The 25,945-nt window shown below is 41.6% G+C and overlaps 2 protein-coding genes across 4 annotated transcripts in view; one reads left to right on the top strand and one right to left on the bottom strand.

The window, feature by feature from the left end:
• Nucleotides 1-25,945, bottom strand: part of B3galt9 (beta-1,3-galactosyltransferase 9) — a 34,878-nt gene that overhangs the window by 5,867 nt on the left and 3,066 nt on the right. Inside the window, exon 1 of one of the 2 annotated variants that reach the window (XM_076928569.1) lies at nucleotides 5-241. The exons of the other annotated variant lie outside the window; for it this stretch is intronic. The gene's annotated coding sequence lies outside the window, so the exon portion shown is untranslated. Of the gene's footprint in view, nucleotides 1-4; nucleotides 242-25,945 lie in introns of those variants that run through there. 2 annotated transcript variants of the gene reach the window in all.
• Nucleotides 106-25,945, top strand: Fbxw2 (F-box and WD repeat domain containing 2). Of its 2 annotated transcripts, XM_034494359.2 has the most exons (8): nucleotides 106-139; nucleotides 238-346; nucleotides 5,514-6,023; nucleotides 16,214-16,408; nucleotides 18,177-18,310; nucleotides 20,606-20,692; nucleotides 21,651-21,820; nucleotides 25,280-25,945. In XM_034494359.2, the coding sequence occupies exons 3-8, from the start codon at nucleotides 5,534-5,536 to the stop codon at nucleotides 25,566-25,568; spliced, it is 1,365 nt and encodes a 454-aa protein (XP_034350250.1). In that variant the 5' UTR covers nucleotides 106-139; nucleotides 238-346; nucleotides 5,514-5,533; the 3' UTR covers nucleotides 25,569-25,945. The 2 variants fall into 2 exon arrangements, with proteins under 2 accessions (XP_034350250.1, XP_034350248.1); XM_034494357.2 differs by lacking the exons at nucleotides 106-139; nucleotides 238-346 and adding an exon at nucleotides 495-625.

The following is a 25,945-nucleotide window of genomic DNA, read 5'->3' as shown; positions in this document are numbered from 1 at the left end:
GTACCGGCGGGCAGGAGCCGGAAGTAGAGGCGCTTCCGCCCGACGCTGGGCGCCGGAGGGACGCGCGGAGATGACGCAGCAGCACCGGAAGCCGCTCCCCTGTGAGGCTGCGGACCCAGAGCAGCGGCCGTAGGTCCAGGTCTGTATTTGCGATTGGCCGGGCCGGGCTGGGCAGGAATCTCCAGCGCCCGCGGCGTTGCTGACCTGCCGCCCTGGCTTGTCTTCTTTTCCCCGCAGGCGCCATGGCTGCTGAGCGGACCCGGCCGCTGCGACGCTCTGGTGGCCCGAGCGCGCCTAGTCGGTGTGAGCCCGGCGCGAGGTCCCGGGCCCCGGGGCGCTCGCTCAGGTCAGTGCCGCGCGGAACACGGCCCCGGGAGCAGGGGACGAAGGGAATCACGATCGGGCTGAGAGACTCGGAGTTAATTTTAGAGACAGGAAAATTAGAGCTAAGAGTTCCTGCCTTCTGGTGCCTCGGTTTTTCTAGTAGCAAAACGAGTTAACATTGATGCCCCAAGGCACCTATTTTAATTAAAGATGATGAAATGTGGACAGGTGGTTTGTAAAATGCAGAACGTAATAGTGTGTGTAGGAAGGCACCATGCTTGTGGGTATGCCTTGAAAACAGGTGTGTATATGGGATGATGCTTTTTTTAAAAAGGGGGGGAGAGAAACGACAGTATTAGTACAACATTGTAACAATAACTGCCATTTATTGTAGGCTTATAGATACTGTGCAGAACGCTTAGTCCTGTGTATTCCTCACAAACTCTTGTAGGTAAAACAGTACCAGGTGACAGTTTACAAGAGGGGAAATTTGGCTTGAAACACATGAAATGATTTGCCCACGGTTTCCCAACAAGTGAAATTTCAGAGCCCGTGTTTTATAAGCATTATTTGTATTCTTTCAAAGTTTAAAAAAAAAAAAATGGTCTCCAAACTAATGGCGTTTAGGCCAAGGGTGGTTGTAGACTTCAGTAGTCCCAGCACTCAGTCGGCTTTGTGAATTCTGAGACCAGCCTGGACTTCATTGCAAAAGCCTGTCTCAAAAAAACAAAAAGGAAAATAAAAACAATTTTCTAAATACCACAAGCAAAAGAAGAGGAAAAGATTTTTAAAACAGACTAGTAACATGGTTTTAAATACAAAAAGATGTTTTGTTAAAAGGGACTTCATCCCTTTTTTCTCCAGTTCTTTCTTGAAGCAATATTTAATTAGTTTCTTGAATATTCACAAAATATTTTTATGTACACATAATCCTCTGTATATACCAGACTGGTCTCGACCTCACAGAGCCTGCTTCTGCCTTTGAGTACTTGGATTTAAAGGCATGTGTCACTACTCCTGGCCTGCCTATGTATCTTTTAACTGGTTGTACTTTGGAGGAAAGGGGAGGCAAGGAGACAGCCTTCCCAACAACAGTGAATGCTTATCTTTTGTTCTTTAAAAAAATTTTTAGTGTGTCTATATGTAGGATGTTGGAGGGACCATGTATATACCAGTGTGTGTGTATGTGTGTACGCAAAACTTTCTGGAGTCAGTTTTCTCTTTCCAATTTTACATGGGTTTTGGGTATCCAACCCGTCATCAGTCTTTTCAGTAAGCACTGAACTATCTCACAGGCCTGAAGTTTTGATTCCTTACCTCATAGGTTATGTAGACCACAAGGAGGGGAAACATATTCAAAGTTTGTACCCACAATGCCTTGCCTGTAAAAGATGCAGGAATGTAGAAGTGGACCTTTTTTTTTGCTTTAGGAGCATGGAGACTGGGTACTGTTGAGATGCTACTTCCAGTGTAACTCTGGTAGAGCCACTGTACCTCTTGGGCCATAGGTTCTTCGTTGATAGGGCAGTAGTACTTACATTTTCTATGAATCATGTTAAGATCAAGTGTGATATTTGCAGGCGCTGCTTCATTTATTAGGACCAACATAAATATAATTGCTTAGAAGCAGAAACCAAATCCATGCTCTCCTCTCCCAGTTTAGGAATGTTTATCATATTACTCATTTCCTCGGAGCATTGTGATTGCTTCTGTTAAGGGCTGGAGAGCAAGTGCAATGTTTACATTGAGAAGGGTGAGAGGAGCAAGATAGCAAGGAGTGTGTATAGAGAGAAAGAGAACCAAGAGAGCAGTTAGCCTTTTGTCATACCATATCTCTGCATCATTTCTGATTCTCACGACGCTAAGTTAGACTGGCTTCTGTGTTACAAACTGAAGTGTAGATATTAGTTGAGCATTTCCATGATCACATAGGAAGTGGCTGAATCAGCTTTTTAAAAAAATGACTGGTCTAGCTCTTTTATTTATCCCAGCTTGCCTCTGTATCCAGCAGTCCTGTCTCTTTACACCAGTTGGCTATTCCATTGTTGAAAGGAATGCTAGTCAAAGCTCCTCCTCCTGCTGAACTGAAATCTCATTTCCTGAGGCTTCCTGTGGAAGGCTTCCCGTGTGCTGCCAGTACATGATATTATTCCTACATGTTCTGTAAACAAGTTCAATTTAGACCTGTGACTTTAAAGAAGTTCCCTCCAAAACTAGTTGATTCTTTTAGAAAAGTAAAATTTGGTGGGTTTTACTAGTATGCTCTGCACAGTTAAGTGGTTTTAGACAGGCTCTGTGGCACACACAGAGTATCCCAAGTCAGGCCAGTTGGAGCCAAATAATGGCCTACTTCAGTAAAAAAGAAAGTGGGAAAAAATAAAACAAAACAAAACAAACAAACAAAAAAAAAACCCAGTGGCCAATGGCTCAGGTGCCCACCTTGTTGGGAAACATTCTTAAAAGTAGGATTTCTGGATGTGTTGCAGAGAAACTGAGCTAAGTAAGGTTCAGATAGAAGAGGCTTATTTTTGAGATGAGTTAGTAAACTTAAGTGAATTGCTTATTCTTTTAGCAGGTAGAGAACTAGATATTTCATATAAATTAATATGTCTTTTTGCCCCAAATCTGACTTTGAATACTGTCTTCAGAAGCCCAGGCTGTTGAGTGGAGACAATGTGTTTGAAAGATTTGGTTGGGGCTGGTGAGATGGCTCAGTGGTTAAGAGCACTGACTGCTCTTCCAGAGGTCCTGAGTTCAATTCCCAGCAACCACATGGTGGCTCACAACCATCTGTAATGGATCCAATGCCCTCTTCTGGTGTGTCTGAAGACAGCGACAGTGTACTCATATACATAAAAAAAAAAAAAATCTTTAAAAAAAAAAAAAATAAAGAAAGATTTGGTTGAGTCTACTAATATACTGGTTTTTGTCTGAAATGTTCTTGCCAAAGTAACCTGGGTTTTACCCACTTTAGATGAACAAAGTTGGAAGATGAGATCTGACATTGTTTTTATAGATCTAATTTAGGTACCATGTCAGGAAAGAAATTTATTTTCTCCCAGATTGAACATTTTTTTTTAATTAGATGACAATCTTGTAAGTAAAGAGAAGAAAAAAATCCCCCACCCCAAAAGCCATGGAACTTTCTGAATATAATAAAAATCAAACTACATTCCCATGAAACTGTTACCCAATATCAGCATCTATCAACACAGAATATTTTTTTAAATTGGTATCTTTTTTCTCTTTCCATTAGTTTAATCCTTTTTTTTTTTTTTTTCCCTTTTTTGAAACAGTTTTCTCTGTGTAGCCCTGGCAGTCCTGGAACTCTTTCTGTAGACCAAGCTGGTCTCAAACTCCACCTGCCTCTGCCTCCCAAATTCTGTGATTAAAAGTCTGTGGCACTATCTCCCAGCTTTTAATCTTTATTGTAAAGAATATGTTGGTACCTGTTGATATATAAGGTACTTTAAAATGCCTTTCTCCCATTTAGTGCTGAAAAATGATACTTTCTCTAAACCTAAAATGGTATAATCAGGTAGACATAGTGTCTGCAGATCTTTTTTTTTTTTTTTTAAGATTTATTTGTTTTATTCATATGAGTACACTATAGCTGTCTTCAGACACACCAGAATTGGGTATTGGGTCCCCATTACAGATGGTTGTGAGCCACCATGTAGTCACTGGGAATTGAACTCAGGACCTCTGGAAGAGCAGTCAGTGCTCTTCACTGCTGAGCCATCTCTCTAGCCTGTATCTTCAGATCTTATTACCAAGTTAGATTCTTAGGAAAGAGAGATAGGACTGCTTTTCTTCCTTTTCCTCTGCCTCTAATGACTCTGACAGTCTAGACTAGGCTGAACTAACTACATAGCCAAAGCTATGTAGCCTCGAACCTTCAATCCTCTTGACTTCACCTTGGCAGTGGGGTTTTAGGTATTCCTGTGCTATGCTGATCTTTTTTTTTTTTTTTTTTTTTTTTTTTTTCTGAAGAACTATTGGTTTATTTTATGTACAGAAGTACACTGTCTTCAGACACACCAGAAGAGGGTGTTAGATTCTATTACAGATGGTTGTGAGCCACCATGTGGTTGCTGGGAATTGAACTCAGGACCTCTGGAAGAGCAGTCAGTGCTCTTAACCACTGAGCCATCTCTCCAGCTGCCGCTATGCTGATCTGAAGAGCACAAGCCTCTATTTTGTTCTGTGGTTTAACTAGCTTTGTGACCACAGGCATTTACTTAGTGAGCTTCTTGGGCCTGTAGTTTCATCATTTGCAAAGCAAAAATGACAAGTATTTTTACGACTATTTTTTGCTTTGTATATTTGAAATGTGGTATTGCAATATTTCCTAGGTTGGTCTCCAACTTAGTTATCTTGTAAGAGCAGTCTCTAAGAAGCTAGGATTGTATGTTTCACTATGCCAGCATCACGGGAATTATTCATTTGCTTTATCTTACAAAGACCCTCATGGCTCTGTAGGGAACACAGTTAAGCGTTGTCACTAATTTATGTGAGGCTTATAAAAGCAAACTGTAGCCTTTAGTAATCCATTTTCTAACAGACAGTACTGTAAGGGAATAGAATACCAGAATACCTGCAGCACATAGCTTATTACATGTTTGTTTTTTTCTTTCTTTACATCTTTTTGCTTCAGCATCTGTTGTAGAACCAAGTTTGTGATTTGGGGTGGCTGTTCTTTATACCTAGCATAAGTGATACAGATGTCACAGCTCCAGAGATTTGAGTATGTTACATCCTGGTGCCATTCATTCTTGTGACTTTATTTCCCAAATAGAGTGCATTTAGTAAGGAAGTTAGTTACCAAGGAGGCAGTTTTGTAATGGTTTGAGTGGAAGATTGTATGTAGACTAGAATGTTCTTTATGAATGAATGTTCTATAAATTTTTGGTGACAGTGCATGTAGCATGTGTTAGACTTCAAAAGGAGCAAGTCACACACTGACATACATTCCTCTGTCATGTTTACTATATCATGATTTTTAAAAATGTTTTCTTAGATGCATTTTCTTTTGTGTACATGGGAATTTTCAGATATAGCATTAACTATAAAGTAAACATAAAGTCGTAATGCCATTTTTACACTGATTTTTAATACTTCGTTTATTAGCAGTCTTGCTTGAACAATCTTTTTGAACAGAACTAATACAATATTTTGATGTGCCACAGGTAAATATTTCCATAACCTTATGGAGAGAAAGGACTTTGAGACATGGCTTGATAACATTTCTGTTACATTTCTTTCTCTGACGGACTTGCAGAAAAATGAAACTCTGGATCACCTGATTAGTCTGAGTGGGGCAGTCCAGCTCAGGCATCTCTCCAATAACCTGGAGACTCTCCTCAAGCGGGACTTCCTCAAACTCCTTCCCCTGGAGCTCAGTTTTTATTTGTTAAAATGGCTCGATCCTCAGACTTTACTCACATGCTGCCTGGTCTCTAAACAGTGGAATAAGGTGATAAGTGCCTGTACAGAGGTGTGGCAGACTGCATGTAAAAATTTGGGCTGGCAGATAGACGATTCTGTTCAGGACGCCTTGCACTGGAAGAAGGTTTACTTGAAGGCTATTTTGAGGATGAAGCAGCTGAAGGACCATGAAGCCTTTGAGACCTCATCATTAATTGGACATAGTGCCAGAGTGTATGCACTTTACTACAAAGATGGACTTCTCTGTACAGGTAAGGACCTGGGCATGTTGTGGGAGAGGAGAAGCAGTACCCTTTTTCTTTAGTAACTTACAAGGGTTAGTCTTTTTAAGCTCCCTATTGAGAAGAGCAAGCATTGATTATACAGGATATTGGTAATGGCATTTCCTCTGATTAGATGTCCCCATCCCCCTTATGCTCTTCCCCCTGGAAAAGAGTCATTTCTATAAAGATTTATGAGAAAAGTTTTAGACATTCTTTTCAGTATAAAGTGAATCAGAAGGTTGTAGGCTACTTCTTACTTTGTTTCTTAAAAGCATTTTACACTGGGCGTGGTGGCACATACTTTTAACCCCAGCACTCAGGAGGCAGAGACAGGCAGATCTTTAAGGTCAAGGCCAGCCTGGTCTACAGAATGAGTTCCAGGACAGCCAGGGCTACACAGAGAAAAACAAAACAAAAACAAAAAAACCAAGAAAACAAAACCATTTTAGGTCTAGCAAGAACATTTTGGATGAATTATTTAACTTGTTTATGTTTGTTTCCTTGCCTTGAAAATAATGGGAAGGGAGAACTTCTTTCCTTGCTCTAAAATCCTCTGACACTAAGAACTCCATGTTCAAAGTTTGGACATGGCAACAAAGACAGCTGGGTGGTTTTGGGTTTTTGTAGTTTTTTTTTTTACCTTTTATTGATTGTTTCACATCATTCACTCCATCCTACTCATCTCTATCCCTCTGAATCCAACTTCTGCCCTTGCAACCTCTCCACATAAGATAATCTCACACACATAGCATAGACATCTCCTTATGGAAGCTGTAGTGTATTATGGTGTGTCCCACCATATACCCCTCTATCCACCCATTTTGACTAACAAACATTCATTGCAGTGAGTCTTTGGTATGGTTCAAGGTCTCTGGCTTCTGTCCTGACATCCTATGTTCCTAAACTCCTGTTACCCTGTTGTTGCTCGGTATTATGGCAACCCTGTAGCTTTAGATCAGCAAGACCAGCCCTTTCAGGTGCTCCAACAGTTCACAGATAATGTAGATTTTGGGTGGGTCAACTCAGAGCCTTGGATCTGGGTCTGGGCGGCAGCTGGGCTGGTCAGCTTTCCCACAGCTGCACCACTAGGGCAAGCTCTCCAGCACTGCTCCAGCTAGGCCACCCATGGTGGCAGGAAGCAAGTCAGCTCTCCTATTCTCATGCCTTCAGGGCTGGCTTACCTGCACCCAAGTCTCCAGAGCCAGCACCACTCTGCTGCCCTGTTGAAGTGCAGGGCCCACTCTCTCCAATGCTGCCAGCTGGATGTTTTTTTACACTAGGCATTTAAGTGACTGTAACATACTGTTCTGGACAATCCAAAGAATGATCTACCATAGCAGTGCTTTCGGTTTTGAATGAGTTTATTAAGTCTGGTAAGCAAAAAGTTAGAGAATAAATATGAAGCAGTAAAACAAAACAACAGGTAGCAAAAACACCATCAGATTTAGCACTTTATAGACAACTGGCATTAAGGGAGCAGCCTGACTAGGAGAGCAAACATAACACTCAAGCAGAGATCAACTGGAGAAGCCCCCTTGAAATAGCCTCTCGCTTTCCCAATTAAAAGAGTCCTGTAGAGTGAGACTTGTGAGTAAATGATGCCCTCTTCTGATGTGTCAGTGACAGGATGCTCATAGACATTAAATAAATCTTTTTAAAAAGAAACTGACTAGGGAAGTTGAGACAATTATTCGTATTTCCAGTTGAGTTTTCTTTCCTTGGATAAGTTCCCTTGCTGAACTGCATTCACATTCTCACTGCAGACATTTTTATTATTATAAACAGTAGTAAGTTTGGTTAGAAATAACTTACCTTCTTTGTATTCTGAAGGATACAGGCTTTTAAACACTCCTCTTAGCTGCTTGCTGCTTTTTGTTTTTTTTATGTTTTGGGGCTTTTGTTTGTTTGCTTTTTTATTTTTTCTTCTCTCAGTTATAGAACCAGAGGGTCACTGAACAAGGTGCCTTGGAGGACACTTGAAGTAAATGTGCTGGATGTCTTAGACGCTCCCATTGCTATGATAAGATACAATGGCAAAGCAACGTAAGAGAATGTGTTTAATTTGAGGCCTATGGGTCCAGAGTCCTTGACCTTGGCCAGGAGCAAAGCAGCAAGCAGATAGGCAGGTACTAGAGTAGTAGGTCAGAGCACGAGACAGAGAAAGCTAATTGGGAATGGCTTGGGCTTTTGAAGCCTCAAAGTCAACCCCCAGTGACATACCTCCAACAAGGCACATAATAATACATCTCCGAAGCAAGCCATCGGTGGCACAGCAGCTTAAGCGCCAGCCTGCAAAGGGCAGCTGTGCCCTTCTTCCCGAGTTTGAATCCCGCTGTCTCTCCCTCTTCCTGTGTGACTCTCACTGAGTCTCATGGGGGGGGGGGGGGAGGATACATCTCCGAGAGTAAAGGTGCTCCTGTACCCTACTGCAGTGTGGTGGTTTGAAAGAATGGTCCCTATACTCTCATAAGTGGATACTTGGTCCCCAGTTGGTGAATTGTTTGCAAAGGATTATATGTAAATATGCCATGTAGCTATTTTCATATTAAAATATGTTCAGGTTTCTATTTGTGAACATTCATTTGTATTCCCCGTTCCCATTTGGTTTATTTACTTTGAGAGAGGCTAAAAGGTTGAGCTGTCAGTTCTATGAGAGCAAATGATTGTCTGTTTAGTGCCTTTATGTACACATATACTAAATGGCTGCTGTGCCCTCAGAAGCCATATAAAATATACATTTCTTTCAATCTTGCCAGAGTCAATCTCAACATTTTTAATAGTTAAGAGATTAGTAAATTCTCAAGATTATTATAAATTGTATTTCTGTATAAAGCACATATTTTCCCATGTAATAACTTATTCTCTAACATACCAGGCACTTTTCCAGCTTATCATTTGATTATGGCATTTCATGGTTTAAACTTGCTTCATGCTTTGTGTTTTTCCTGTTTTGGATGTACTTTTATAGTGGTTTTTATAGTCTTTGGCAGGTTTTGTTTTGTTGGTTTTTTTTTTTTTTTTTTTTTTTTTTTTTTTTTTTTAAAGATATGGCATTGACTTGGCACTCCTTAAATATTGGCAGTGGACACATTGTGTTCATGATTGCCTCCAGCTTTCTTGGTTTTTTTGGGGGGAGGGGGGGTTTCTTTGTTTGTTTGGAGCGGGGGTTAGGCAGTGTTTCTCTGTGTAACTGCCCTGGATGCCCTGGAACTCATTTTGTAGACCTGGCTGGCCTCAAACCCACAGAGATCTGCCTGCCTCTGTATCCCAAGTCCTGGATTAAAGGCATTCACTGGCCTCCGACCCTGGCCAGTGAATTTTTTATTTTATTTGTATGGGTATTTTGCCTGCTTATTATGTCTGGGTACCATGTACATGCTTGGTTGAGGCCAGAAAAGAGCATCAGATAGATCCCTTGCAACTGGAGTTAAAGATGATCGTGAGCCACCATGTAGGTGCAGGGAATAATCCATGTCCCCTGCGAGAGCAGCCAGTATGCTGGCTTAACCTTGTTTCTAGCTTTAAAAACGTTTGGGGGTAGTGGGAAGAGAGGAAGAAAGAAAGGGATTGAGATTTAAGATATGTCTCATTTTTGTAGCCTTTGGTAGCCTGAAGCTTAGTACATAATCCAGGCTGGCCTCAAATGTGCAGCAATCCTCGTTTCAGCCTTCTGAGTTTGAGGATTACTGGCATTCACAATCATACTCTGGTTCATCATTTCTTTTCATGTAGTGTAAGTTTAACTGTGGGCTGGGGAGATGGTGAGTGGTAAAAGTGTAAGGACTGGAGATGGGACTACCCGAAGCTGCCAAGGTACGAGAGCTGTGTGACAGCCCATCTATAACCCCAGCTTCCTAAGCAGATATGGAATCCCTGAGGCAAGCTGGTTCTATCATCAAGTCATATGGGTGAGCCCTAGGATTGACCAAGAGACCCTGCCTCATAAGGAATAAAGGTGAGGAGTGGTAAGGGAAGATTCTGGACATTACCTCAAGATCTCCACATACAAACATACATACACATACACACCCATACATGTAAGGAGGAAAAAAACTTTCAGTTATTTGTTGAAAAAGTAAATGGGAAATACTCTTGGAGTTCTCTAGCTACTTGTAAAGTTAATATGTTAGTGGTCTCAAATATGCATCTTTGTTTTCAGTGCTAAGGATAGACACCCAAGACCTATGCATTCTAGCCATGCACACCACCACTATTCCACATTCAGTCTCCCAAATCCTACATTTTAAGATTAGTTTCTAAATAGGTATATATATTATTTTTATTATAATTCACCAGATTTACATTAGAAAATTATGTTGTGGCTTTTGAAATTGATTTAAAATGTTGTTTTGTTTTTTGAGTGTTACTCTGTATAACCCTGGCTGTCTTGGAACTCACTCTTTAGACCAGGCTGGCCTTGAACTCAGAAATCCACCTGTCTCTGCCTCCAGAATGCTGGGATTAAGGGTGTGATCACCAATGCCAGGCTTAGTTTGAAATTTCTAATGGCAGCATGCCTGAGACTTCACAAGTCAGAGAAATATGTGTTAAAGAATTATGTTTGTCTTTTTAAGGAATTTTTACATGCATGTCTGTGTGACCAGAAGAGGGTGTCAGATTCCTTAGAGCTGGAATAAAGGCAGTTGTGAGCTGCCCATTATGGGTTCTGAGAAACAAATTCAGTCTTCTAGAAGACCACTAAGCATTCTTAACCATTGAGCTCTCTGGCCCGCCTCTTATTTTGTGTCTTAAGATCTTCGGAAGATCTTCGGTTTTCATTGTGGGTGAATTGTGGAATCCTAAATTTGCCAGTGATCTTATGGGGACACTTTTTAGCACTTTGAGAAAGCAGTGAGATGGTATTATCAAAGAAGGTGATGGCTAAAGTCAGCCTGCTCTGCAGACGTAATGCTCCCTCTGGTCTGCAGTTTTTTTCTGAAATGAGAGGGGGACGTAGTGGACTTTGACAGTCAATGGCTACTTACTTATGAAACATCTGCCATTAGAAAGCAATGTGGGAGAAGCAGGGCGGTTCTTTGCTCAGAGGGTAAACATGCTCCATCAGAAAGATGACTTAATGTAGGTAAAAGTCTCCCCAGGACTGTGCCAGGTCACAACACTTGCCTTTCCAGAGTTCAGCTTCACTCCATCATTACTGTTTAGGACTCAGGCATGGAGTGGCTAGACCTGACTTTGCAGGAGAGCTTCAAGTCTAGACTTTTGAGAAATGCACTGGCTATTCTTCATTATTAATCTTTATCTAGATTTTAAAACACTGGCTGGGTGATGTTCAGCTTATGAGCAGGAGGTCTGTTGTAACCTGGATCAAGAAAAATGAAAGCTGTAACAGCTCGAGAAGAGGGCATGTGACTGAGGATGTAGCCTTGTGTGAGCACAGTTCTAATTTGATGCCCCAACTCCACCCCCACCAAAGAAAGAAAAGATAGTTACTATTTTTCAGACAAGCAAGTGATTTCCGCATTAGGAAAAAGTTGGTGTTTGGTTTTAAAGAACTGACTAAAATTAATCTGTTTTTATACAAAGTATTTATTGATGGCCCCCATTCGCTGTAATTCAGGTGCTTTGAGTACTGCTTTTTCCAGAAAGAACATCGTCCTGTTAGCTATGCCTGTCAGCAGGCTGACCAGACAGTACAGACGCCAACACTCAGGAATGCTGTTTGCACATGGCTAGAGACCATATGATTCTCTAGCGTCTAACATGGGAATTTCATATCTGAAGTAAGAACTGGGGTTGGCTTCTCAAGGCCTCACAGCAGGAAAATCAGACCCTTCCACACTTGGTTTCAACATTTTTTTCTGGAACCTTTTGGTGGGTTTCAGTGATCCCATAATTCTTGCATTTTACATCCCTGCAAAGCCAACACCATGTAGACAGCACTGCAAGTTCTACCCTTGGCCCCACCCATAGCTGTGGTGTCTTCTCTATGTGTTGGTGATTAAACCTAGGAAGATACTTCCCTGATACTTATTTTTCCAGCTCAGAATTCTTCAATGGTGTTTTCAGTTCAGGTTTGCTTTTTTCAACAGTAAGGTTTTCACTTTCAAATACCTGGCAGAACCATTGTGAGTTCCTTGCAAAGTGGAAGACAGTATTTTTATGCATTGTCTTAATATTGCAGGGTATGTAGCATTCTTGGCCTCTGCCTAGTTGATGCCAGTAATGTCCCTGGGCTGCACCATTATAACAGCTGACACTATCCTACAGTTTCTGAAATGCGCCCTTAGGAGATAACCATCCAGATCTCTTCCAGAGCCCTTAGTCTTTGAGCTGCCAAGTTTAAAGTCTTAACCCATTACAGCTTAGGTCAGGCTAAATCAGTCTAGAAATAAAGTATTAAGGGGAAGTGTGATTTTAAAAAATTAAAAAGGAACATTTGAGTGTAAGAGCAGCTGTTACACTGGACAGAACTTGATAATGAACTGACTATTGTCAAAATTGGCTGGGGTTTCGAGTTCTGTCCTGGGAGGATAGTAGTACTGAAGCAACCTTAGAAAAGGAGCATGGATTTGAGATAAAAAAAAAAAAAAAGTTCAGTTTGGGATCAACTAAACTTATGTATTCATTGGTTGGATCTAAGTGGAGATTCTCACTGTGAAAATATAGGGTGAGAACTTTTTGGTTTTTTGAGACAGGGTTTCTCTGTGTAGCCCTGGCTGTCCTGGAACTCACTCTGTAGACCAGGCTGGCCTCAAACTGAGAAATCCACCTGCCTCTGCCTCCCAAGTGCTGGGATTAAAGGTGTGAGCCACCACCGCCCGGCAGGGTGGTAAGACTACCCAAGACAACAGAAAAACAGGAGTAACACCCTAGCTATGGCTAGAATAGTGAAACTTTTTTAAATTAATTTTTTATTTGTATTTTATATGTGTGGGTGTTTTGCCTGTATGTATGTCTGTGCACCATGTATATCCTGGTGCCTGTAGGAGCCAAAAGAGTGTCAGATCCCTAGATAGAGTTACAGTTGTGAGCCGAACCCCAGGTCTCTGCAGGAACAGCAGCAAGACCCCCGAGCTATCTTTTCAGCCCTCAATGTTTAAGTTTTGAGCACATTAACTTACTCATATTTTAAATTTTTTGATTTTTTTTCCCCTTCCCCCCCTTGTTTATTTGGGGGATGGAATGTGGCCCAGTGATTAAGAGCACTTGCTTTTGCAGAAGACCTGGGTTCAATTCTCAGCACCCACATGGTAGCTCACAACTATCTATAACCCCCAGTTCCCAGGGGATCCAACACCCCTGCTTCCATGGGGATTGATGTACAGACATCCATGCAGGGAAACCAACCATACGCCAAAACCTTAAATTATAAGTGTGTGTGTCTCTATGTGTAAAGGTCAAAGGACAATTTTGTGGAGCTGGTTCTCTCCTCCCACCTTTCCACATAGTTGCAGAGACTGAACTCATTAACACGAAGCTTGAGCAGCACGTACTTTCCCCTGCTGAGTCATCTTGCCAGCTTCCCATCCTTATTCCAGTGAGTTCAAAGTTCTTTTAAACCATAAAAATCTTTACCTCAAACACACCACAGCTTGGCTTAGAAGTAGAACTAGAGTATAGTTGAGGAGCCGGTTGTGCCGGATCATGAGGCACAACATCTGCATTTTATGGAGCACAGCTGTCATCTTGGTGGACTTCATCTGAAATGCTTTCTCTTTTATGCCTTTCTATTTGCTGTGGGGTTTTGTGTTTCCCACTACTGACTGTGTGAATGATAGTTTACCTTATTTACCTGTCAGACTAAGGGCATTGAGAGCAGGGGTCCCTGCCTGACAGAGACATCTTACACAGAGACGTTAACTAAATGGAATACCAGTTAAACACTGCTGTAAATAGAGGGATCTCATTCTTTCTGTGCTCTGCTGAGCTGCACAGGAGCCACAAGCTCTGCTGGTTTCTTGAGCTGTGGCTTGTTCAGATTGAGTTGTGAAATGGGAAATGCCAGAATTAAAGGACTTGGAATATAAAGGAACAAAGAGTACTATGTTCATATGTCCATACTTTGTTACATGTTGAAGTATTAGCACTTGGACAAACTGAGTTAAATAAAATACTTTTCAGTTTTCTAAGTAACTATTAGACAAATTATACATGGTTCCTATTGGGTACACTGTTGTGGACCTCTGGTTCTCAGAGTGTTATCGATGATGGAGATTTACCTGAAAACCTTTCTAAGATTATAGGGTTCCTTAACTTTAAACGAGTGCTTCTGCTTCCTGTTTGTGTGGGATTTGTCTTTGTGCTTATTTCCTCATTTCCTGTGGTATTGTAGAACACCTTATAACCTTGCACCTGCTAGGCAGGCATTCCACCACTGAGCTGTGGCATCAGTGCCCTGTGTATTTTAATAAAGATCCCTTGGTGATTCTAAAAGTTTCCTGTCCATCACAAACCACCAGCAAACTCTACCCTTCATTTCATAGACAGCGGAAACAGAGTTCTAAATAGCTCCATGTGAAAGTCTTGCCTACAGTCTTTTGCAAGGAATGGTTATTTAGCCATCCTCTGAAACACTGCCTCTTAACTAAAGGTGGGGTTTTTTCCACCCCTTGGTTTTCAAGACAGGTTTTCTCTGTGTAGCCCTGGCTGTTCTGGAACTTACTATGTATACCAGGCTGTCCTTGAACTTGGTGATCTGCCTTCCACGGTGTTTCTGCCTTCCAAGCACTGAGACCAACAGTGTGTGCCACCTGCTAGATTTTTTTTTTTTTTAAAGATCTTTTATATGTATGACTGTTTTGCCTGCATGTGTATCTATGCCACATGTGTGCTTGGTACCCTCAGAAGCCAGATAAGGGCATCAGATCCCCTGGAACTGGACTTACAGATGGTTGTGGGCTGCCATGTGGGCACTGGGAATTGAATCCAGAGCCTCTGCAAGAATAAATAGTATCTGCTCTGAACCTTGGAGCAAGAGTTTTTGTGGCCAGTTTTATTTAATCATTTCAGCCTTTGAAAATTGGCTTGTTGGTGCTTTTTTTCTAGAATACAGTGTCCTGGACAGAATAATGTTTTAGTGTTCTTCAAAATATCTTTTGTTGAGCCTCTAAAAGTAAATTTTGAGACAAAACATAATATTTGGGATTGTTGATTTAATAAAAACTCAGTCCTGAAATTAGCATCATGATTAGTGTAATCTTTTCATCAGAAGCCATACTGAGTCCTACATCCTTGGGGCTGGGAACCCTGAAGAAAGAACAGACACACACAATAATGAAGCTGGGATCAAGTGGGGTTCTCTAACCACAGTAACCCTGAAGCTTAGTGTGTTTATGTTTATTAGGTACAAAACACTGGAAGAGATTGCTTAGTCTCAGTAAGAGGTGTCTTAGGCAGCCAGTCCCAGACTGTAAACAGCTGGAAGATGCTGCAGTTCTTAGTCTTTGCATACATTGATCCGTTGTTTGTAAACACTCACATTCATTCCCAAGGAAAGCTTTGCTGTCAATTTTAGCCTGGTCTGTATGTGGTTTCGCCAATTTACCCTGGGCCAATTGGTCTTAGAGTCATTGACAGACCTTGCTCATGTCAAAATACATATACATTCAGGACTTTACTCACTAAGGGTTTCCTCTACTTCCTTACAGACAGAAATAAAACCAACTTTTTCCTGCAGAATTTAAGATCTTTGTGATTTGATATGAATATCTGTAATTTGTCTCTAGTATTCATTGAGGTCTCTTGACATCTTTCAAGATGGCTCAAGAAATTAACCAGTTAGCTTATATACAAAGTCGTCTGGCAATCTGAGGCTTACATCTTTATCCCATCTTAACGCACTGTGCTTTCCTAGTCAGCAGCATTCCTTATAACTCAGGACTGCTGAGTATTGAGTAAACAAGCATGCAAGTGTAAACATACAGCCATAGGTAAGACCCAATCCAATCTGAAAGTTCTTAATAGCCAGAGATTTATGAACTGTTTCAGGTGGAAGCATGAAGGTGTGCTTTAATATTCTATAGCTAGGGAAAAAGACAAAAAGCTAGGATTCTGTCTTGGTAAATTTAATGCCATTTTGGGGCCCAACAAGTCCCATTATCCTGTGTGTTCCGGTTTAAAGCAGAACTACAGAGGAACTATGGAGTCCCTCTTAAGGGACTGATTTTCCTTCTTTAGGGTGTTAGGTCACACTAACCTTCCTGGTTTTTCTCTTCAAGGGTCAGATGATTTGTCTGCAAAGCTGTGGGATGTAAGCACCGGGCAGTGTGTTTACGGCATCCAGACCCACACTTGTGCAGCTGTGAAGTTTGATGAACAGAAGCTTGTGACAGGCTCCTTTGACAACACTGTGGCCTGCTGGGAATGGAGTTCCGGAGCCAGGACCCAACACTTCCGGGGGCACACGGGGGCGGGTGTGTTCTCCTTTTTCAAGGGTCTTTACAATTACTTTAGCCGTACCTTGTAAGACTAAGTCAAATATTTTAAGGGTTTTTTTTTTTTGGGGGGGGGGGCAAGGGCAGAGCTTGCTTACTTGCTTTAATCTACCATTTTCTTAACCACTGAAGCTATTCTCCTGCATTTCAGTTACTTACATTTGGAATGTTTTCCACAATTTTGCTTCAAAACACTTTTATATGTATGCTGGAAGAAGCAACTGTCCTCTCCCAGTGCATTTCTCTCTTGCTAAACAGTCATATTTGTTTTTAGTGGATTCCATACTACCACACTTAGACATTCAGACCCCTCCGCTTACAAATTTAAAGATGAAAACCCCTGGGCAGAAGGTGGATCACAGATTGTATGATCTTCACAGAGTATATGCAGTTAGTGGTCGGCTGTTAAGTGAGTAAACCAAGCAAACACTCTGGCTACCATTGAAGGGAAACTCTGTTCTAGAATGTCGTATTTAAGAGCAGACTAATAGAACACTCTACCCATCTTGTTTATTCTTATACCCTGAGTTCCTTATATTGTACCTGGTGCTTAGTAATTTTTTAAACCCAACTCTTTTTACAAAACACTCCTCCAATTAAACTCATGTTAAAAAATTTTTATTTAATCTGCTCTTGTTTTAGAAATCTATGGTTTGTAGCCAAGTATAGTGGAGTTTAATCCCAGCACTTGGTAGGCAGAGGCAGGCAGATCTTTGTGGGTTCGAGGCCAGCCTGGTCTACAGAGTGGGTTCCAGGACAGCAGAGCTATATGGAGAAGCCCTGCTCAAAAAGCAAACAAAAGAGAAATGTATGGCCTAAGACAGCTCCCATCCATTAGAGTAATGCCACGCAGCTTACGGACACCAGCTTCTAGGTGACTTCGTTCCTTACCCCTAAAAAGGTTCTGCTACTGTTTCTTGACACTGCTGGGCTTTTAATCCATGCCTTTGCTGTCCCCTTACCTGAAGTATCTTCTTATTTTCTTAATAAACTATAGACATCCTTCATGTCCCAGCGCCAATACTGTGTCTTCTCTGAAGTCCTATCTTATAGCCCTGGGCAGATTAGTCATTCTCTTCTTGAGTGTTTCTGTAGCAACAGGTAACCTCTTTTTAAAAACCAAAACCAAAACTTTTCCCTCAGAGTTTTTAGAAGAAAAGACCAGAATCTTCATTTCTAGGTCCCCAATATCCTTTTGAGTTTGATACACATTTAAAAACAGATATTAAATATTCACTGTATGTCTTGAACTAGTTACTAGGTGTACAATGTGAAGAAATTTAAACACTGCTGAATGGATGACTGAGTCTGACCTGGCCTGTTAGGAGCTTGAGTGCTGTTCTGCAGCTTGCTTTCTTCACGCTTGCCTTACTATCACTGCAGATCTTAAAAGGGCTGTCTGGGCTACCCTTCTCCCATAAACTATCTAAAGTGTGTGTGTGGTGTCAAGTAGGCAGCCCTAAAAAGGGATGCCACCATTTCCATCTGGCTGAAGCTAACACAAATAGGAGAAAGTGAATTCTCTGAATTATTCTCAAAGCTTTCTCAACCTTAGGATAAATTATGGTAATAATAATTGTTTTGAAATAGATTTTCTATCATAAAATTGCTGGTTTAGTAGTTCAGTTCTTAATGTGGTCTGGCTAGGAAGTTATGTATTTGTACAGCTAGTAGAATAAATGTTACTGTTTTTACAAAGATCCAGTGACAGTGAAGCGTGTTTTTAACTTTGTGTTATATGCACTAGTGTTCAGTGTGGACTACAGTGATGAACTGGATATTTTGGTGAGTGGCTCTGCGGACTTCGCTGTGAAAGTATGGGCTTTATCTGCTGGGACATGCCTGAATACACTTACTGGGCACACTGAATGGGTCACCAAGGTAGGAAGACCAAGGACTATCTTTGGTACCAAGCTCCTCACTGGTGGGGAGTGGAGGATGGTAGACCTGTGTGTATTGTAGATACATTACAGTGGATTAGATTCACTCACTGAGCACGATGGTATACAATAGTGACCAGCATGTAGAAGACACTTTTATATGGGTGTAGTGGTACATGTCTATAATCCTGACACTTAAAAGGCAAAGGCAGAAATACCAGGAGTACAAGCTAGTCCTGGGATACATAAAGATACCCTCAGATTCAGAACTGTAATTTTTGTTTCAGAAAAATAAATGTTTGAAAGATAGGCATGTAACTCAGTGGTAGATTGCTTGCCCAGCATGGGGCTCTGGGTTTGATATACACATACACAAACAAAATCCCCTCCCCCCAAAAACCCAATGACTACACAAAACCCCCATCACCACCAACAACAAAAATCGGTGTTTGCAAAATGTGAGATAGGGAGTGGTAGAGCCATGTACAAGCCCAGCACCATCATGACAAAAATATAAGGGAAGCAAAGAAGAATCTTTAACAGAACACTGGGATATTTTCTTGTTTTCAAAACAAAGCTGTTGTGTTTTAAATGTAGTATTAGTGATGTATATGTTATGCAGACACACTTTTCTTAAGCTCATTGTGCTATTTTCTAAGAGGCTGGGTATGTAAGAATAAACAAAATAGACCTTGGCCCAATCTGATGGGTTTCAATCTCACAGAAATGGTTATTAAGTAGAACTGTCAAGGAGAATTCTGTATAATTACATTTTATGAAGGAGACATATAGTGAATCATAAGAAAGTCTAGACACTAATTAGGACAGGCATTTTGAGAAGGGCAAAACAAGGTAACTAGGAGATAGCTGTGGAAAGAGCAGATAGAGTGTGGTTCATATACATGTTAGGGTAGGAAAGCACCTGAAGGCCAGTGCTATAGAGCTGAAAGCTGCCCTCACTTGAATTAGTGACTGAAGTAAGATTGGTAGATACTAGAAGTGTGGAAAACCACTGGGGGTTGGTTGGGCAATCTAACATTCCCTCTGAATAGGTAAAGGTAAGGTCAGGGCAGTATGTGAGAAGATAGGGAACTGCTGTCCATTTGAAACATAGAAATTGTATATCATGGGCAACTTTAGTGGGTCCGGTCTCAAGATTTTGCCTGTGATATGGACAGGTTCCTCCTTTCATGACCTGAACTCTGTCATTGATGTTTTAAAATTACTAAGACCTAACAGTAACAGATGACCCCAAGTGCTGTGGAATTTTGCCTTTTCCTGTTACTATTATTTGCATGGTTCTATTTGATCTTTACCACATTTATTTAAAGTAAGGTAATGGGCATTTTGCCTCCTATCTTAGAAATGAGTAAACCGAAAAGCAATAAGTCTGGAATATATAGCTCAGTGAGAGGCTCTGGGTTCAGTTTCCAGCACTAACTGAACAACATACCAGCTGCATGGTCTGTCCCAGGGCTGCATAGCTCACCAGATCTCTGTGACCGGATTACAGATTCTTAGCTGAGTGTGGTGCTTTTTCCTTTGTGGAGCACCTGCTCGTGAAAACAGATCGTTTTTATCTTAACTGTGTGGACATTCTTCTGTTCATTAAGGGACTGGGTGTTTTTAGGTGGCCGTGGTTGACTTGAACTCACTATGTGCACCATACTAGCCTTGTTGTCACAGAGTTCTCCGTCTCTGCCTTCCACATGCTGGGATTAAAAGGCACGCACTTCCACACCTGGTTCCTTATATTTGAGTGTGTGTGTGTATGTGTATGTGTGCATGTCTATGCCTAATAATAAACTGAAATAATAAGCAGAAATAAATAATGAACTAAGTGCATTACTGGAGGTCAGACTGGGCCTGTGCATGATAGACAAGTATTTTCCCAAGTCTACACCTTATAATTTTACAAATTAGTCCTGATGTTAGCACTTCCAACTAAAGATAAGATTACACCCTTCCACCAGATGATGGTGGCACATGCCAGCACTTGGGAGGCAGAGGATGGTGGATCTCTGAGTTCAAGGCCAGCCAAGGCTACACAGAAAAACCCTATCTCAAAAAAAAAAAAAAAAAAAAAAGGAAAGGAAAGAAAGAAAATGTTCCCACAACCATTAACAGAGTCTGGGTGTAGTAAAAATGTTAGGAGTTAACCTAATAGTTTGTTATATATTCTAGTATATCATAACAATTCAAGCTCATTTTCATATTTTAATTTGAAAACAATATAAAAGTAGTACAGGAACAGAGTGAAAGGTTCTTTGTATAATGTAAGTGCTTATGCTTATAGGTGGTTTTGCAGAAGTGCAAAGTCAAGTCTCTCTTGCACAGCCCTGGAGACTACATCCTCTTAAGTGCAGACAAATATGAGATCAAGGTAAGTTTTCGCCCTCTGTAATCTATCTCATCAAAGAAAAAAAAACAGCATATAAGATGAACTAAAAAGGTTTAACAAAGGAATTGCCAGGGAGAAGTGTGTATCCCTGGGTTGCTGTCCTGGAACTCATTCTGTAGACCAGGCTGGCCTCAAACTCAAGACATCCACCTGTCTCTGCTTCCCTTAAAGGCATGTGCCAGCAGCACCTGGCAGTTCAAGTCATCTTATATCCATTGGAAGTGGGATGATTCATCTGTGTATGCTGAGCAGTTTCTGTGATTTGTAAAGGAAATAAATCCAGGAGGCAAATGAGAGTCAGTACCCGAGTTGAAATTTCCAGCACCCATTAAAAAGGCTAAGAATGGTGTTAAGGAGGCAGAGAGAAGAGGATCCCCGAGACTTGAGATAATAGAGATTGAGGAAGCCACCCAACATCCACCTACGCTTCCATATGAACTCATACCTGTGTACAAACACTGGCATGTACACACAGGAGCCAGCACAGAAAATTGTTTTCAATATGTTCTTACTGTTGTTTCTTTTTGTATTTTCAGAGGGCTCAGCCATGTAGTTCAGACTGAACTTGTAGTCCTCCTGCCTCAAATCCTAAGCACTAAGACTCTTAAGGCTCATGCTTCATACCTTTCTCAGTTCTTAGGTAAAAACTTTGGTTTGTTCTAACAGTTATAATAGTTTTTTATAGGACACTCATGTTTTTATTGCATTTTTAAAAACTTTCTTTATAGTGGGCATTATGTATATTTAGAAAGGTTAAATATTTTACCACGACCATAAAGACTCAGGACTTAAGCCCGTGACTCTTGACTAAAACAGGACTCTTGGCACTATATGCCCTTTGTGTCTATTAACAGGTGCCACTTTGTTTTTCCTCAAGCCACATTGTATAAGCACCACCTTTTCTTTAATAATCATAACCTCCCCCCCCCTTTTTTTTTAGATTTGGCCAATTGGAAGAGAAATCAACTGTAAGTGCTTAAAGACACTGTCTGTCTCCGAGGATAGAAGTATCTGCCTGCAGCCAAGACTTCATTTTGATGGAAAATACATTGTCTGTAGTTCAGCCCTGGGTCTGTACCAGTGGGACTTTGCTAGTTATGATATTCTCAGGTAATGTTTCCTTGGGCCAGCATGTGCTCTGCCTTTGAGTCTGTACAGTTCAGTAGTGTAAAGAGAAAACTGAATATATATCTGAGTTGTGAGGTCAGTGTCTTCTTTTGGAAAGTACTAACCAGTTAAGAACAGGGTTGTCTACATAATACTGCACTCAGGCAAATGTCTTAGAAGCAATTGAGAGAAAGTATCATAAGCTGAAACCTAATGATCAAGGTTCCCATCCCTCCCTTACTGTGAATCATGAGCCCCTTCCTTTTCAGGATTCAAAACCTATTTTCTGGAAATGAGGGCATAGATAGAAGACCTTTCCAGCCTCCTTCTGGTCTGATATTTATTAGTATTTATTTATTTATTTACACTCCAGATTTTATTCCTCCCTCTGACTGTTCCACATCCCATACCTCCTCCCCACCATCCTGTCTCCATGATGCTGTCCCCACTCCCTATGCCCCACCCCACCTGACCTCTAAACTCCCTAGGGCCTCCAGTCTCTTGATGGTTAGGTGTACCACCTCTGAACACAGACCCGCAGTCCTCTGCTGTATATGTGTTGGGGGGGGGGGGCTCATATCAGCCGGTATATGCTGCCTTTTTGGTGGTCCAGTGTTTGAGAGATCTTGGGGGTCCAGATTAATTGAGACTGGTGGCCCTACTACAAGGTCCTCCCCCTCAGCTTCGTTCAGCCTTTCCTTATTCAACCACAGGAGTCAGCAGCTTCTGTCCATTGGTTGGGCGCAAATATCTGCATCTGACTGTTTGAGTTGCTTGTTGGGTCTTTCAGAGGGCAGTCATGATAGGCCCTTTTTGAGAGTGCTCATAGCCTCAGTAATAGTGTCAGGCCTTGAGACCTCCCCTTGAGCTGGATCTCACTTTGGGCCTGTCAGTGAACCTTCTTTTCCTCAGGCTCCTCTCTATTTCCATCCCTGTAGTTCTTTCAGACGGGAACAGTTATGGGTCAGTTTTGACTGTGGGATGGCAACGACCTCCCTCATTTATTCCCTGTATTCCTGCTGGAGGTGGGCTCTATAAGTTCCCTCTCCCCACTGTCCATTTAGTCTAAGGTCCCTCCCTTTGAGTCCTGAGAGTTTCTCACCTCCCAGGTCTCTGGTGCATTCTGGAGGGTCCCCCAACCTCCTACCTCCCTAGGTTGCCTGTTTCCATTCTTTCTGCTGGCCCTCAAGGCTTCAATCCTTTTCTCTCACCCAGTACCAGATAAGGTTAAGTGGATATTAGCCAAAGGGGGGAAAAAGTACAGAATCACAGTCCACAGAACTCAAAAAGGTCAAGCTGAAGGGCCCAAGTAAGGAGGCCTCAGTCCCACTTGGAAGGGAGAAGAAAGCAATCACAATGTGGGAGGGAGGGAGGGAGGGAGGAAGGGACCTGGTCTAATATTTAAGTTCAACTTCATTGTCAGTTGAATTTATGCATTGTGGTTTGGTCCCAGCCAAGTCTAGTCAGTAAGTGGCCTTGTGTTGACTAATGACCAGGTAAACTATGATTCATTTCCCTCCACAGTAATTTTATGAGTCCCACTGAATACTGTTGACCCTTCGTAGGAATGGGAAGTTTATGTTGGCAAGTTTGAGTACTGTGTGATAAATGAGAGAATTTACTTTGAGGAAAGACTTGAATTTAGGCATCAGAGTCAAATACGTATATACCATGTCCTGTGGTCTTTTTCTAAATTTGTGCCTCAATTTTCTCATTTATAAATGAAATGCTCGGGCTGGAGAGATGGCTCAGCGGTTAAGAGCACTCGCTGCTCTCCTAGAGGTCATGAGTTCAATTCCTAGCAACCACATGGTGGCTCACAACCATCTGTAATTGGATTTGATGCCTTCTTCACAATAAATAAATAAATCTTTAAAAAATAAATAAATAAATAAATGAAATGCCTGTGGTGAGGACCTAGGACAGGACGTTTGTGTCTGAGTCATAGAATAATTAATTGGGATTCAGAGCTGTTAGAATCATTTCTCAAGTGATTGTGCTTTGAGAAAAAGGCAAAAGCAGCCTAAAAATTAGTCCTGGTAAGAGCCCTATATTCCACAGCTCCTCCTAGTCAGTGTTCATACAGCCATGGCTGTATTTCCAGTAGGCATAAACTAAAGGCACATAAAGTGAGAAGAAACTTTGAAAAGAACCCGAACCAGTATTGTAGGTGCTGTAATCTCAGCACTTGGCAGGTATGGGTAGGAGAATTGAGTTCAGAGTTCTCCTTAAACTACATAGTGATTTTGAAGGTAAACCATGTGAATCCCTGTCCAAAAAAAATAAAAACAATGCATCAGTGAGATAGCAGAGTGAGGAAAGGTGCTGGATTCCTGGAACCCAGAGATGGAAAGAGAACTGACTCCTACAAGTTGTCATGTGACACAAGAAGGGGGGTCGGGCGGGGAAGAAGAGGTATCAGTGACCATAAGAGTAACCACCTCCTTTTCAGTTGAATTGTGAGTTTACTGTGAGCTGTCCGTCTAGGGAGGGCTCTAAAGGTAAGGTGGAATAGAGGTGTCATTGCTTCAGTGCTTCTTACCCACAGACAGAGGAGTCCTCGGAGAAAGTTCTATTGATGTTTCAGAGTTTGGATACATACACTTTAAATAATAAGCTTGCTTGATTGTTTGCTGGTAGGAAGTGCTAGGTTTACAGTTGAAAAGAAGCAATTTTATCTTTCCATCTCCAAACACTAATAAAAGAAACATTTTTGAAATCCTAGCACAAATCCTGTGGCCTCAGTTCCTAGGAACTTTCAAGTTCTGAAGCTAAGTAAAACAAAACCTCAACAACAACAAACACACATACATACACACAAAAATGGGGGAAAAAAAAAACACCAAAGACACGGAGGCAGTATGTTGTGCATTGCAGCTAGAGAGTCCCTGTGATCTTGAACAGGGAGGTTCTATACTTCAGGGCCCAGACAGCCAGTGGGGCTTTTTGGTTTTTCTAGACAGAGTTGTCTCTGTGTAGCGCTGGCTGTACTGGATGTGTTCTATAGACCAGGCTGGCCTTAAACAACACAACTGCAATCTGTGGATCAATTCTTCACCTTTCCAAGCAACCTAGTTTCCTGCTTTGCATAGATGGTGCTGCTCATACCACACCTTGTAGCTGTTTTTTCCTGGTTTCCTTTTGGCTCTTGTGTGTCTCTGGCCTTTGTGCCACTGCTTTGTTATGAGGTTTTATTAAGCACCTACCTGTGATTCTGGTATTCTGATGTACACTGGGAAACATGATAGTAGGTATCTGCCTAGTCTAGATGAAGCTCTGGGCTCCCAATGCTATAAAACAAGCTAAAGATATACAATTTTTTCTTCCCATATATCTATGTACACATACACACCACAAGTAGAGTCTTTAGTGCTTGACTAAGTAAATGATGTTCTTAATATTCCGGAAGTGTCTCCAGCAAGGTTTCCTTTGCCTCATGACCCTGAACTCTCTTCCTTATAGGGTCATCAAGACACCTGAGGTAGCAAACTTGGCCCTGCTTGGCTTCGGAGATGTCTTCGCCCTGCTGTTTGACAACCACTACCTATACATCATGGACTTGAGGACAGAGAGCCTAATTAGCCGCTGGCCTCTGCCAGAGTACAGGAAATCAAAGAGAGGCTCCAGTTTCCTGGCAGGCGAAGCATCCTGGCTGAATGGATTGGATGGGCACAATGACACAGGCTTAGTCTTTGCCACCAGCATGCCTGACCACAGTATTCACCTGGTCTTATGGAAGGAGCATGGCTGACACCAGGAGCTACCACCACTGACTGACTTTGGGTACCAGGGCTGCAGGTTTTGGGTGCAACGTCTATGGCAGCCAACTGCATGAACCAAAGTTCTCACCTAAAGGTATCATCACGCAGTGCACAATCATTTATCTGTTTGCCAGGGGCCAGGGCTGGGGCGGGGAGGGCTTGTTTTACTGACATACACTGCAGCATGCTAATGGGATACACCATTGACTTCATTTGTACTTAGTTATGTCGGTCAGTATAAGAGGTTGCATTTTTGGATTTATCTTTCTGAGTGGAATTGAGTAAAGAAAGTTAAATGATTCACTAATCTGCTAACTGGTTGCCCATAAAATCACATGGAGTCTGTTATTAAAGTTTTTTTTCAATA

The sequence above is a fragment of the Arvicanthis niloticus genome, chromosome 2 (genome assembly GCF_011762505.2).
Source record: "Arvicanthis niloticus isolate mArvNil1 chromosome 2, mArvNil1.pat.X, whole genome shotgun sequence".
In the NCBI taxonomy this organism is placed as follows: domain Eukaryota; kingdom Metazoa; phylum Chordata; class Mammalia; order Rodentia; family Muridae; genus Arvicanthis; species Arvicanthis niloticus.
The sequence above is the reverse complement of the archived record's forward strand: the minus strand, read 5'-3'. Positions and strand labels throughout refer to the sequence as shown.